We start from the raw sequence: 14,893 nt of genomic DNA on the forward strand, positions 1-14,893 counted from the left end.
CTCCCAGGCATTGAACTACATGTTTCATACTCATGATTTCTTCTCATCACTAAGAGGAGGTGATATTTATCTCCATTTAGCGGATGATGAAACTGGGGCTTGGAGAGTACTTGCCCAGCATCGCCCAGCAGCCAGTAAGTGACAGAGCCGTGATTCAAACCCAGGCCTGTCCTACCTCAAAACTGTCAAACACAGTCACAGACACAGCTGTTTTGCAGAACTCGGAGGTCCAGCTTAGTCCAGCCTGTTTTTCTGGAAATGTTTAAGATCCTGCAGGTAGGGGGGCAAGGGTAGTTCAGCGGCAGAATTCTCGCCTGCCATGCTGGAGACCCGGGTTCAATTCCCAGCCTGTGCGCTCCCCACCCCTCCCCCTCCCCGGGCAAAAAAGTTCAACAAATGGTGCTGCTACAACGGGATAATCACATGGAAAGAGAATAAAATGTGACCCCCACCATACAGCATACAAAAAAAAATGCTACAGGTAACTGGAAATGTTTAAGATGCCACAGGTAACTGGTCCTTATGAGAGGGAGGAAGGCCAGAGAACCCCACGACCATTCTACCTCCTAAATGTCTCTCAGATCTGTCCAACCTAAGACTCCACAGCAGCCCGTCATCTCCACAACAGCCTCCTAACTCATCTCTCTGCTTCCTCCAATCCCACAGTGACAGGAGAGCTCCCTTCCCTCCAGAACAAAAGTCTCCCCCCCAAACACACACACCCCACCCCTGCTTAAACCCCCCGGGACATCCCATTGCCTTAGGGGAAGGTCCAAATTCCTTACCTACTCTGTATGCACCAGCCATCATTTCTTCCAGTCCCTCTGCCAAATTTTCTCTCACCCCCTGGGCCTTTCCATGTGCTACTCAGAACAAAATTCCTCCTCCCTCCCTCTGTTTAATTCTTACTCATGTCGTAGAATAAACAGCATGTCCTTTAGGAAATCCTCCCTGATTCTCTTATCTGTTTCTACTATGTGTGCCCATAGCATTCTCTCTTTCCCCTATCACTGCTGTAATCTCAAGCTATTTTATTTATTCTTAAATATATTATGAAATGTTTAAGACATATACAAAGGTATAATGAACATGCCTCTACCCACCACCTTGCTTATTTAAGAAATGCAAAGCTGCTGAGCCTCTGCACACCCCTTGCTAATCTCACCCTGTCCTGCACACCAGGCTCTATTGCCAAGAACCCACTTTCCTGAATTCAGTGCTTACCAGCCCCATGCAGTTCTCTATCCTTTGCTGATTATGTCTGTGTCTCTAAACAGCATATTGGATGATAGTGTCTTGCATGTTTTAAAATTTTATATAAATGGTATCATATTTATGTGTTCTGCAACTTGATTTGGCTTAGCTTTGTTTTCGTTCTGACAATGGTTGTGAGAGTTGTCATTATTTACACACATGGTTCTACTTCTTTCACTTTTACCACTATATAATATTCTTTTGCGTGGCTCTACCATGTTTATTTATGCATTGCTTGTTTTTTTCTTTTTTTATATGCATTACTTGTTGATGGACATTTAGAGTGCGTCCAGGTTTTCTGGCTAGCGTGCACACTGCTATAAACATTCTTGTTCCTGGCTCTTTGTACTCGTGTCTGAGGGGAATGTCTAGGAGTAGAACTGCTGAGTCAGAGGATGTGTGAATCTGCAACTTACCAGCTACTGCCACACTGTTCTCCAAAGTGGCTGTACCAATGCATATCCTGTTTGCAGTGGCCAAACTTGGGATTTTCAGACTCTAAAATAGTTGTCAATATGATGTGATATGAGATCATATCTCATAATGCTTTTGATCTTATTTCCCTGATTACTAATGAGTTGAGCAACTTTCCTTAGTTTATTTGCAATTTGGGTTTCCTCTTCTGATCATATTTTAATTGCCTATCTTCCTGGCTGGCCTGAAGGTGCTGTGAAAGCAAAGACCATGCTTCCCTTGCTCACTGTGGTATCCCCAGCACCAAGCACAGAACCTGGCATTTTGGAAGGATTCAGGGGGTTAATCGTAGGAATATGGGAAATGGGTGACCAAAAACAAATCCACTATTTCACTGTTTTGCCTGAGACCAACACAGGTCTCCAATTACTTAATAATGGCCAGCTAAGGGAACCTCAAATTAATCCACAAGTACCCCCCTGTGTTTGCCAAGTACTTACTGCCAGCTCTTCAGGAGTGAGTGTTATTCCCCAAATGGGAACATATCTAAAATACTTGAGCTGAGCTCATCCAAAATACCTCAGCCAAGCTAAATGGTATTGATTTCTTCTCTTTGAAAGAGACAACACTCAATGCTTTTGTGCTACCTGGTATCAGCTCTAAATAACTCTTGAAGTTTGATGAATTATTAAAAGGATTCCATAAATGGGTTACATTTGAAAAATGCACCACATTTTTGTCAGAGTTGTCCCTGGTGAAGATTATTTCATGTTCAATAATAACAATGTGCTTTAATTTCTAGTAGCAGGCATCGTTCTAATTTTTTTACAGGTATCATCTGTATTGTTTGTTAAGCTGCTGGAATGCAGTACACCAGAAATGGATCACGTTTTATAAAGGGGATTATATTCAGTTGCCAGTTTACTGTTCTAAGGTGATACATATGTCCTGATTAAGGCATCTAGAGAAAGATACCTTGGCTCAAGGAAGGCTGATCTGGGAAGGCACGTGGCTGGCGTCTGCCGGTCCTTGTTCCTGGTTTTGTCGCTCCCAGCTTCTGAAGCCGGGGGTTTCCTCTCTAAGCTTCTGTGGGCATCACTTAGTTGCTCTGGGACAAAACTCTGGTTTTCATGTCTTAGTTTAGCGTCTGCCAGGGCCACAGATTTCTTCTCTTCAGGTTCTGGCTATTTCTGTGAGTACTTGCTTACAGAAGTACTCATAGAACTTTTGAGTTCTGTTTTCTGTATCAATCTCCAAACATCAACATTGACTCTGAGGTGTCTTCAAAATGTTTCCCCTTTTAAAAGACTCCAGAAATTAATCAAGACCCACCTTGAATAGGTGGAGTCACACCTCCATCTAATCAAAAGGTCACACCCACAACTGGGCACGTCACAGCTGCATTGGAATAATCTAATCAAAAGTTTCTGACCTACGGAATTGAATCAGGATTAAAAGAAATGGCTGCCCTACAAGATTGGATCAGGATTAAAACATGGCTTTTTGGGGGGTACATAATAGCTTCAAACTGGCACACATCCTAGAACTCATAAGGAGGATACCATTTTTAGCCCTTATTTTTAGTATGAAGAAACTGAGGTACAGAGGCAGTTAAGAAACTTGCCCAAGGTCCTACAGCTGAGAACTGCATACACCCACTTCATTTCACCACAGCCCTAGGGAAATTGCGGCAAGGTTTTCAAATAACTCTGACACAGCCCACTATCTGGGCATTTTAACACCCAGCAGAGCTCATGCCGGATGATGCTGTTACATAAATTCATGATAAAAAGAAGACACTTTACAGGCAAACTTAGAAGTTTACAATGTGTGATATCTTCTTTTAATGCTTACATCCTTCTCTCATTCTTGTTTTCACCCTTCCAGTATTTGGGCTTCTTTCTTCTCCACTAATATAAAACATCCTTTCCGTAACACACTGATGTCCTGTTCCCTCTTGTTTATCCCAGTTTCTAACTTCAGGTTATTTCCAACACCTCAGTCCTGGCCCATCTATTTGGGGACAATCTCCTGAAGGCTCAGGATCCCTCCTTAGAAACTCTGTTTAGTCGATCTATTTTGTTCCTGATTGTTTATTTTGTGTCTACTCTGTGCAAAATGCTGTGTTAGAGGCTGAAGACACTGCAACGGAACAAGAGAGACCTCCATCCCTTCCCTCTTAGACCTTGCATTCTATTTCTAGTTGAGGACACCGAAACATAACAACTTATTACACAATTAACCAATTAATACAAGATGACATGTGAATGTGTAATGGCAATTCATGGGATCAGGGAGGCATCTTGGAGGAAGTGACATTTAGGCTGAGACCTGAGGGATAAGTAGGAGAAGAGATGAAGAAGAGCATGTGCAAAGGTCCTGAGGAGGGAAGGAGAATGATGACCTGAGGCTGGAGAAATGAGCAGAAGGCAGACCAGGCAGATCTCGTAGGTCTTGGGAGGCTATGGGACTTTATCTCAAGAGCAACAGCAATCTATAGAATCTAGGGTTTTGAGCAGGAAGGTACCATAATTGGATTTGCATTTTAAGAAAATCAGTCTTAGGTGGAGTGGACAGTGGCCTGGAGGAGGCTGGAAGTGGAAGCGGGAGGTGAAATGGGAGGTTCTTGCTGCAGAACAAGCAGGAAGTGGCGCTTGCTTAGGTTAGGTTGGAGGCAGTGGGGATGGGTTCAGGTAAATATACAGTTGAACAGAAAAATAAATACTTTATTCCTGGTATCAGCTCAATTATCGTCATTCTGAGAGAAGGCAGAGAAACAATGAGACCAGTCTAAATGGTCATTTCTTCTCCATTTCTACAGCTGGAGAAACATCCTATCCCTCCCTCCCAGGGACATCATGAGATACCTCGAGATCTAGACCCTGAAACAATCTGTGCCATGGAAACACAAATTCTTATTAAGCGGCCCACATCCTGCCTCGCTGTGAGATAATGATTTCTGGACTCTCAGCGTGGTCCCCAGAGAAATTGAGAAATCTTTTCTTTGCATGGATAGGAATTGATTGAGCAAGCCAAGCCTGCACCTTGTCCAGGGTCAATCACATTCTCTGTTAGGACTTAAGTGGGAGTTGATTGTCTTAACTCACACCTTTCCTCTCCTTCCAGCTTTAATCCCCTCTAGCTTTATCTCTGTTTGCAAGGACAAACCTGGCCTTGTTATGCTAATAACTTTGACACATAAAAATTGAACTCTTAAATAACATTAAAATTAGACTATTAAACACATACTGCTTGGCTCAGACAATGGTACTTCTAAGAGATTTAAATATAGGAATGGGAGAAGTCACCAACAGTTTCAGAAAGCTTAATGCAATGATTAAGTCCTTTATATTCATTTGATTGCTTTAAGTATGAGAAACTTTCATTTACTCTCCTCCTGTGTTCATTTTATTAACAAAGAGCACTGTAGAATGGCCTTTTGCAGCTTTGATTCCTGTCACTTTTACTTCCCAGGATTCAACATTGTTGTGCATATAATAAATGTTATTTGAAAATAGAAGCATGGGGCAATAGAAAGCAGGGGGCTAGGTTGGCATTTTAATCTATCTCTTGTAAACCAGACAACAAAGGGCAAGCCACTTAACCTCTCTTGAGTCCCTAGTCCTCCTCTGTGTAATGGGTACACTGATACCTATTTCACAGGGTTCTCATGAGGATTACAGAAGACATCCAGAATAGTGCTTGGCACATAGAAGGCAGATCATCTTAATTTCTATCCCTGGAATCAAATGTGCTAAAATATGATAGGGATTAGCCCACCAGTTCTCCAAGCACCCTGAGCTGAGCTCTTCAAATACTGGCAAAACTCCTTCTTAACTGGGACAATTTTAGGTCACGTGGTGTCTGGTATATGGTAGACCTCAGCTACCCGTGAGCAAAGCTCTGCTCCTATTCTACCTTTCCCCAACCCATAAACTCAGGTTTGGCAGAACCAGTTTTAGAAGTTGGCACCAAAACCAGAAAGATACCCAATGTTTTGCACATTGTATCCCAATCAAGGAGAAGAGGTTTATTGGCTGATCCAAAATTCCACTGTGAACCCCTCAATTGGGTATTGTTTTAAGTGGAAGGGGCCTCTTAAGCCTTATCTCCCTTATCCATATTCACCTATATTCACTCTCAAAAATACCCTATAGATCAGCGGTAAGCTTAGGTCAGTAAGAGTGGGCTTTGGTGGGAGTCAGAGCCAAGCAGTCCTTGGAGACCACCTAGTCCAGCCTCACCCTGGGGGCCGGGCAGCCTGGCTCCCCTTCTCTCCACACTCCCTGCTGGGCAGGAGGAGTGGTACACAAGACTGTGCTGTGACCCCTACACCCCTTTTCCCAGGGTGGAGGGCAAACTCACGAAGTGCAGTTCTCTGTGGTCTCGGTGGCACTGTCGTCTATCTCCATCTTGGTTGCCAGGCTGGCAAAGCCATGTGGCAGCTCATCCCACTCATCAAACCGGATGCCAGTGCCCAGGGAGTAGCGCCCCTCTGCACAGGGCTTACATGACTGGTCCTTCATGTCCAGAAACTCCCCAGCATTACAAGAGAAGGCTGCAAAACAGGAGGGGGAGGGGAAGGGTGGTAAGGCTCCTGCCGCTCCAGGAGAAGTGCACGGGTTGTGGGCGTCTCAGAGGGAGAAGCACAGGATCAGAGTGGAAGAGTCTGGCCCACTAGGGTTTAGGGGAGGTGGCACACATTGTATGATCCCATTTATTTATATCTGGATATGAAACATCCAGAATAGGCAAATCCATACAAAAAGAAAAGAGAGGCTGGTTGTTAGAGGCTAGAGAAAGGAGAGTATGGGGGAGAGATCGCTAATGGGTATTGGGTTTCTTTTTTCGATGATCAAAATATCCTGAAATTGGATAGTGGTGATAGTTGCACAACTATGAATACTCTGAAATCCATATAATTTTTATTTTTTTTTTTTGCATGGGCAGGCACCGGGAATCAAACCCAGGTCTTCAGCATGGCAGGCGAGAACTCTGCCTGCTGAGCCACTATGGCCCACCCTGAATTTTACTTTTTAAAGGGGTGAACTGAAGTTTTTCTTAGATCTTAGCAATATCCATTCATTAACTTAACACCTACCAACCAGGCATTGTGCTAAGATTATGTTAGAGTTTTAATCTTCCCAACTCTTCAAACGTTCTTTGACTCTAGTCCTTGATTTCTATGTCTATCCCCTTTGTTTTTCTAAAAGAATAGGGCAGAGGAAATAGCTGCCAAATGTAGTTATGATTACGGAGTTGGGGGTGGGAACTATAGACGAGACATCACCTTTCTAAATGCACAGTCCATTTCTAAATGTCCAGTGCATTCTAAAAGTCTGTCTCTGCAGAAATTCGTTTTCTTTGGCTTCCTTTTCAAGAACGAAAATGAATCGCAATCTTCCCTAATGACTGATTGTGGCTGCTGAGTGTAGATTGGAAAGAAACGCACAAGCAATAAAGAAATTATATGCAGACAGAAAAAGAAAATCTTAGTAGCACACTGCTGGAATTGCTTATACTTACCCTCCGATGGGGTTTAAATTTTTTTTTTTTTTTTGCATGGGCAGGCACCAGGAATTGAACCAGGGTCTCCAGCATAGCAGGCGAGAACTCTGCCTGCTGAACCACCATGGCCTGCCTTCTACTGTGGCCCGACCTAAATGTCTTTATTTATTTATTTATTTATTTATTTATTTTTGGGATCAGTGCTTTGAATCTAAATGTTTTTAAAAATAAAAACAAATTCAGACACTGAGTTTGTATCCATGAAATAAAATTTCTTCACCAAACTTTGGAAGGATTTGTGGGAAGGGATGACTGAGAATGATCTGATTCCCTAAGGTAGCCACACAGCTGGGAAGGGGCTGGCTTGGGGTGAAGGTCAAGGTGGAGCAGCAGGGGACCCTGGAGCATGATGGCTACTTACAGCACTCAGTGCCCTTGACGGGGTCGGGGAGGCTGGTGCACAGTCCTGGGGAGTGCGGCACGGCAACCCTCCATCTAGAACCCGTGCTGTCACATGCAGTGTACTCGTAGTGGTACTCAGACTGCAGGGGAGAGAACAGTGAGCAAAGAGTGCATTAGCAGAGATCCAACGTTAACCCCTTCCCACCTGCTTCCAGCCCAGCTCAGTGGCTCCTGACACTCATTGTCACAGCAACGGGCCAGATCCCAGGCAAGAGAGCAAATCATCAGGATGTCGGCATGATTGTTACAAAGCAAGTACAGGGACCACGATAACCCATTCTTCTCCACCCAGCCATAATCTAGCCTCTGGAAACCCATTTTTTGTTGTTGTTGTCTATAAATAATATTCTGCTGGACAAAAGGAAATGGGAAGGTAACTGGAAGAACAGATTACAGGTAGGAAGATGTTGTAGTAGGAAGCTCTGGGAATCAGTTCCTCTACCAGAACAACAATTCAACAGGCAGGAACTGCCTGAATCAACTATTTCAAAATCCTGGGGTCCAGCAGAACACTGTACAACATCCAGGGAAGAGCAGGAAGAAGAGGCTGATAAATTGCGGTAAATTGTAACCCATCCCTGAATCTCCTGTGGCAGGCACGGTGGGTCTGGCTCCTGGCATAGCTTGCTGGTGCCAGAAAGGGACATAAAAATTTAATTCCCCAAGATCTTGTGGGAGTGGGCTGGTGGCGGGGGGGATTCGCATGGTCTGATCAGATCACTGGTCAATGCTTTTGATTATCTACTTTAGCTCACTGGGGACTAGGCTCTGAGGGTAGCCGGTGTTCCAACCTGCTCTAGACAAAAGCTGCAAAGGAGACTTAAAGGTGGTTTGCCCTCTCAGAGCAGGGAGGATGAGTGAAGGGCTGCATTTGCTGGGCAGGGGCTAAGTCAAGAAAGAGCAGCTTTGGGGGGGCTTGAAAGAAAGTCCTGGCACCCTTCCTAGCCCCTCCCTCATCCCGTCCCAGGGTAGTCTGTAGCCAGCCAGCTCTCCTTTTGTGGGTCCCTGACCATGTACCTCCTGGGAAAGACTGACTTCGGAAACTCTTCCCTGGTGTGCTCCCCATCCCAGAATTTGTCCTCCAGGCAAAAGTAGCTTGAGATCAGGAAAGCAGGTCTCAAGTATAAGAAACAATTGAGGCAGGCAGCCTGGGGCAAGACTTATCTGCTTTAAGTCCTGTGTACTGGCTCCCCAGAGGGAGAAGGTTTATTTTCTGGAAGTAGTGAGGATATTGAAACTCCTATAAACACAGGGACACCTAAGGCCACTATCAAGGTCAAGCCCTGGACAAAACACAGGCTCAGAAAACACAAGGTGGACCCTGCATTTTTTCCTTTTCCTTGGCCTGACCTTTCTGGTTGGAGGGCTGAACTCTGAATGAGAGGACCAGCCGACACAATGCTAATTTGCAAAGACGGTGAAAGGTATTTTTTACGCAGATTTGGTTAGTTTTATTAGATCCTGACACTCAAGAAAATCTCTGTCGTGTCACTAGCTGGATACCAACTCAAGAAACAGATATCTCAGGGAATATACCCCAGATTTAATATTTTAAAATATTAAAATATAAAGTGTGCACCAAAAGATTACAAGACAGGAAATGATGGCTCATCAAAAGGAAGAGGATAAAAATCCAGAAAACATCAATTAAGATGACCAGACTATGGACATACTGGACAAAGACATTAAAGAAATGATCTTAAAAATGGTCAAGGAGATAAAGGAAAACGCAGAGAAAGAACTAAAGGATATCAGGAAAACAATGGATGAACAATAGGAGAATATCAATAAAGAAACAGAAATTTTATAAAGAACCAAACAGAACTACTGGAGTTGAAGATCACAATCACTGAAATGATTAATCCCAGAAGGGTTTCAACAGCAGATTGGACTTGGCAGAAGAAAGAATCAGTGAACTTGAAGACAAGACAATTAAAATGAGTCAGGTTGAGGAACAGAAAGAAAAAAGAATTATAAAAAGTGAAAATAGCCTAAGAGACTGTGGGCTATATACCATTAAGCATATCAATATATGCTTTATGGGAGTCCTAGAAGGAAAAGAAAAAGAGAAAGGGGCAGAAGGAATATTCAAAGAAATAATGACAGGAAACTTCCCAAACTTAGCTAAAGACTTGAATATGCACATCCAACAATCTCAGGGAGCACCAAACAGGATAAACTTGAAGAGAAATATATCCCCTCACATACTGATCAAACTGTCAAATGCAAAGCTGCAAGAGAAAAGCAATGTGTTATATACACGAAAGTCCCAATTAGATTAAATGCTGATTTCTCATCAGAAACCATGGAGGCAAGAAGGCAGTGGCTTGAAATAAACTGCTCTGAGAAAACAATTGCCAACCAAGGATTTTATATATGATGAAACTATCTTTCAAAGAGGAGGGAGATAGTAATTTAAAAAAAAAAAGGAGGGAGAGAGTAAGATATTCCCGTATAAACAAAAGTTGAGGGAGTTCATCACCACTAGATTTGTTCTACAAACAATGTAGAACAGTGTTCTACAAAGCTAAAGTGAGTTCTACAGATTGAAAGGAAAGGGCACTACAAAACTATTCAAAGTGGCATAAAGAAATAAAGACCTCCAGTAAAGGTAACCATATAGATAATTATAAATGTCACTACTATTGTACTGCATTTTTTTTAGTATGTAACTCTACTTCTTACTTCCTACAATTGCTAAAATGCAAATGCATAAAAAGTAATGCAAAATCTATGTTTTTGAACATACAGTACATTAAGATATAATTTGTAATAAGCACAAAAAATGATGGGGGGAGGAAGGGGTATAGGAACAGTGTATGGCTATACTATTGAAGTCAAGTTGGTATGAAATTAAATATGACTGTTATACATATAGGAAATTAAATTTTAACCCCAGGATAACCAAAAAGAAAATACACCAAAGTATAACAACAACAACAAAAAAAAAAAAAAAAAAAAGAGAGAGAGATAGAGAGAGAGAAGGGACTCAATGTGTCAATGTGGTACAACACAAAAAAATCAAAGAAATATGAAAGTAGGCATTAACAGAAGAATTGAAGAACAAAAAAGTATAAGCCTTATGTGCCAGTTTGAAGATATGTACCCCAGAAAAGCCATGTCCTTTTTCCTGATCCAATTTTATGGGGGCAGCAATGTTTCTTTTAACTTTGATTCAGTGTTGTGGGTGGAAATTTTGATTCGATTGTTTCCATGGAGATGTGACACACCCAATTTTGGGTGTGACCTTTTGATTAGATAGAGATGTGATTCTGCCCATTCAAGGTGGGTCTTGAGTCTTTTAGAAGGTGGAAACATTTTGAAGTTGCTGCTTCAGAGCCTCAGAGCTGACAGAGATGCACACATGTGGAGATGGTTGAATTGCTGACAGAGAGACCAGATACCTAGACAAACATTTGGAGATGCAAAGCCCAGCAGACATCACCATGTGTCTTCCCATGAGTTGCTAAGGAATCCAGAAACCCATAGTTGTATCCAGGAGGAGCTAAGTAATGCTTAGCAAGGAAACCACTGGCATCCAAAGCTGGGAGAACAGAACTGGGAGCAAGCACCATCAGACACCAGCCATGTGCCTTCCCATGTGACAGTCATTGGCTTTTCTTGAGTCAAGGTATCTTTCTCTGGATGTCTTAGTTTGGGCATTTTTATGGCCTTAGAACTGTAAGCTTATAACTTAATAAATTCCCTTTTTATTTAGCCATTCAATTTATGGTATATTGCATTCTGGCAGCATTTAACAAACTAAAACACATTACAAACACTAAATAGCAAAATGGCAGAAGAAAGTCCTGCTATTTCAATAGTTGCCTTAAATGTACATGTATTAAACTCTTTAGCCAAATGGCAGCTATTGGAAGAATGAATTAAAAAGCATGACCCAATTATATACTGTTTAAAAGAGACACACCTTAAATTCAAAGACATAAGTAGGTTGAAAAGGAAAGGATGGGAAAAAATATACCATGCAAATAATAACTAAAAGAGAACTGGGGTAGCTATACTAATGTCAGATAAAATAGACTTTAAGTCAAAAACTGTAATGAGCAACAAAGAGGGTCATTATATACTGATAAAGGAGTCAAGTCAACAAGAAGATGTAAGAATTATAAATAAATAAACAAACAGATATGTATACCTAAAAGCAGAACACCAAAACAGATGAAGCAAATATGGATAGATTTGAAGGGAGAACTAGATGATCTACATTAATTGTAGGATCTTTCACATACCATTTTCAATAAAGGACAGAACCTCTAGAGAGAAGATCAGTAAACAAATAGAACACTTGAACAATACTCTAAACTAACTAGATCTAATAGACTTGTATAGAACACTTCATCCAATTGCAGCAGGATACACATTCTTCTCTACTACATATCGATTATTTCCAGGATTGACCATATCAGAGGTCACAAGAGAAGTCTCAATCAATGCAAAAATATTCAAATCATTCTATATGTCTTCTCTGACCACAAAAGAATAAATTCAGAAATAAAAAAACAGGAAAAAATGGCAAATTCACAAATATTTGGAGATTTATACACTCTTAAACAACCATTGGGTTAAAGAAGAATTGCAAAGGAAATTAGGAAATATCTTGAGATGAATGAGAACAAAAACACAACATGACTTTTGGGATACAGCAAAGACATGCTCAGGGGGAAATTTATGGCTCTAAATTCCCACATTAAAAAAGATCACAAATCTTCGATCAGTGAGTGGAAAAGTATCTGCAAAGCCCCCTTCGGGGAGTGGTGAGAACGGGGAGAAATTCAACTTCCCCAAGTTGAATTCTTGATATTCCCACAAGCAGTGTGGACAACCAAAGCTATAGGCAGAGCCCCCAGTCTTGGGGTTTGTTCATATGAAACTTAACCCCGCAAAGAATAGGTCAAGCCTACTTAAAATTTAGGCCTAAGAGTCACCCCCAAGAGAGCCTCTTTCGTTGCTCAGATGTGGCCTCTTTCTCCAGCCAATACAACAAGCAGTCTCACCACCCTACCCCTCTCTACGTGGGACATGACTCCCAGGGGTGTGGACCTTCCTGGTGACATGGGACAGAGATCTTGGAATGAATGGAGACTCAGCATCAAGGGATTGAGAAAACCTTCTCGACCAAAAGGGGGAAGAGGGAAATGAGACAAAGTGTCAACGGTTGAGAGATTCCAAACAGAGTCGAGAGGTTATCCTGGAGGTTATTCTTATGCATCAAGTAGATATCATCTTGTTATTCAAGATGTAATGGAGAGGTTGGAGGGAACTGCCTGAAAATGTAGAGCTGTGTTCCACTAGCCATGTTTCTTGAGGATGATTGAATAATGATACAGCTGTCACAATGTGACTGTGTGATTGTGAAAACCCTGTGTCTGATGCTCCTTTTATCTACCTTGTCAACAAAGGAGTAGAACATATGGAATAAAAATAAATAATAGGGGGAACATCCCACTGATGTGAACGGACATTCGAGAATAAACTTGAAATATGTCATTGGTAACAGAGTTCAGCAGGAGTTAGAAACAGGGTAAGACAATGGGCAATTGAAGCTGAAGGGATACAGACTGTGCAACAGGACTAGATACAAAAACTCAAAAATGGACAGCACAATAATACCTAATTGTAAAGTAATCATGTTAAAACACTGAATGAAGCTGCATCTGAGCTATAGGTTTTTGTTTTGTTTTGTTTTGTTTTGTTTTGATTTTACTATTATTACTTTTATTTTTTTCTCTATATTAACATTCTATATCTTTTTCGGTTATGTTGCTAGTTCTTCTAAACCAATGCAAATGTACTAAGAAATGATGATCATGCATCTATGTGATGATGTTAAGAATTAATGATTGCATGTGTAGAATGGTATGATCTCTAAATGTTGGGTTAATTTCTTTTTTTCCGTTAATTAAAAAAAAAAAAAAAAAGAGAAGGGATAATTGGAGATGAAGGGATACAGACTGTACAACGGGACTGGATATAAAAACTCAGAAATGGACAGCACAATACTACCCAATTGTAATGCAATTATGTTAAAACACTGAATGAAGCTGCATGTGAGGTATAGGTTTTTTGTTTTTGTTTTTTTTGTTTTTTTTTCTTTCTATTATTGTTTTAATTCTTATTCTGTTGTCTTTTTATTTCTTTTTCTAAATCGATGCAAATGTACTAAGAAATGATGAATATGCAACTATGTGATGTTATTAAGAATTACTGATTGTACATGTAGATTGGAATGATTTCTAATTGTTTTGTTAATTCTTTTTTTAATTAATAAAAAAAATAAAAAATAATAAAATAAATAAATAAATAAATAAATAAATAATAGGGGGAACAAATGCTAAAATAAATTTAGTTTAAATGCTAGTGATCAATGAAAGTGAGGGGTAAGGGATATGGTAGGTATAATCTTTTTTCTTTCTTTCCTGTGTTCGTTTTATTTCTTTTTCTGAATTAATGCAAATGTTCTAAGAAATGGTGAATATGTAACTAAGTGATGATATTGTGAATTACTGATTATGCATGTTGTTTTATTTTGTTTCTTCATTTTTTAAATTAGTAAATAAATTTAAAAAGAAAAGATCACAAATCAATAACCTAACTGCACACCTAAAGCAACAACATAGAGAATTGGCAAGACAAAAAGTTGGTTCTTTGAAATGATCAATACAATTGACAAACCTTTAGCTGGACTGACAGAGAGAAAAAAAGAGAGGACACAAATGACTAAAATCAGAAATGAAAACGAAGACATTATTGCTGGCCTCAGTGAGATAAAAAAGACTGTGAGAGAATATTATAAACAACTTAGCATCAACAAATTAGATAATCTAAATGAAATGGGAAAATTCCTAGAAACATACAAACTACTTATAATGACTCAAGAAGAAATAGAATATCTCCACAAATCAATAACTAATAAAAAGATTGTTCACTAATTTAAAAAACCTCCCAACAAAGTAAAGCCCAGAACCAGATGGCTTTACAGGTGAATTTTACCAAACATTCCAAGAAGAATTAATGCCAATCCTGCTCAAATTTTCTAAAAAATTGAGGAGGGAACAATCCCTAATTCATTCTACGAGGCCAAAGTCAGAAAAAGATACCACAAGAAAAGAAAATTACAGACTGATATAAGAATAAAAATGTCCACAGTCACCACTGTTATTCAACATTGCTCTGGAAGTTCTAACCAGAGCAATTGGGCAAGAAAAATAAATAAAAGTCTTCCAAATTGTAAAGG

At 40.4% G+C, this 14,893-nt stretch overlaps 1 protein-coding gene across 3 annotated transcripts in view; it reads right to left on the reverse strand.

Annotated features, from left to right (window-relative positions):
• Nucleotides 1–14,893, reverse strand: part of ELAPOR1 (endosome-lysosome associated apoptosis and autophagy regulator 1) — a 96,395-nt gene that overhangs the window by 27,522 nt on the left and 53,980 nt on the right. For all 3 annotated transcript variants that reach the window (XM_077120023.1, XM_077120021.1, XM_077120022.1), the window contains exons 2-3: nucleotides 7,598–7,718; nucleotides 6,034–6,226 (exon numbers count right to left, since the gene is read on the reverse strand). In XM_077120023.1, coding sequence (XP_076976138.1) covers nucleotides 6,034–6,194 — 161 coding nt within the window. In that variant the 5' untranslated portion in view covers nucleotides 6,195–6,226; nucleotides 7,598–7,718. The remainder of the gene's footprint in view (nucleotides 1–6,033; nucleotides 6,227–7,597; nucleotides 7,719–14,893) is intronic.

This window comes from Tamandua tetradactyla, chromosome 11 (assembly GCF_023851605.1).
Source record: "Tamandua tetradactyla isolate mTamTet1 chromosome 11, mTamTet1.pri, whole genome shotgun sequence".
In the NCBI taxonomy this organism is placed as follows: Eukaryota; Metazoa; Chordata; class Mammalia; order Pilosa; family Myrmecophagidae; genus Tamandua; species Tamandua tetradactyla.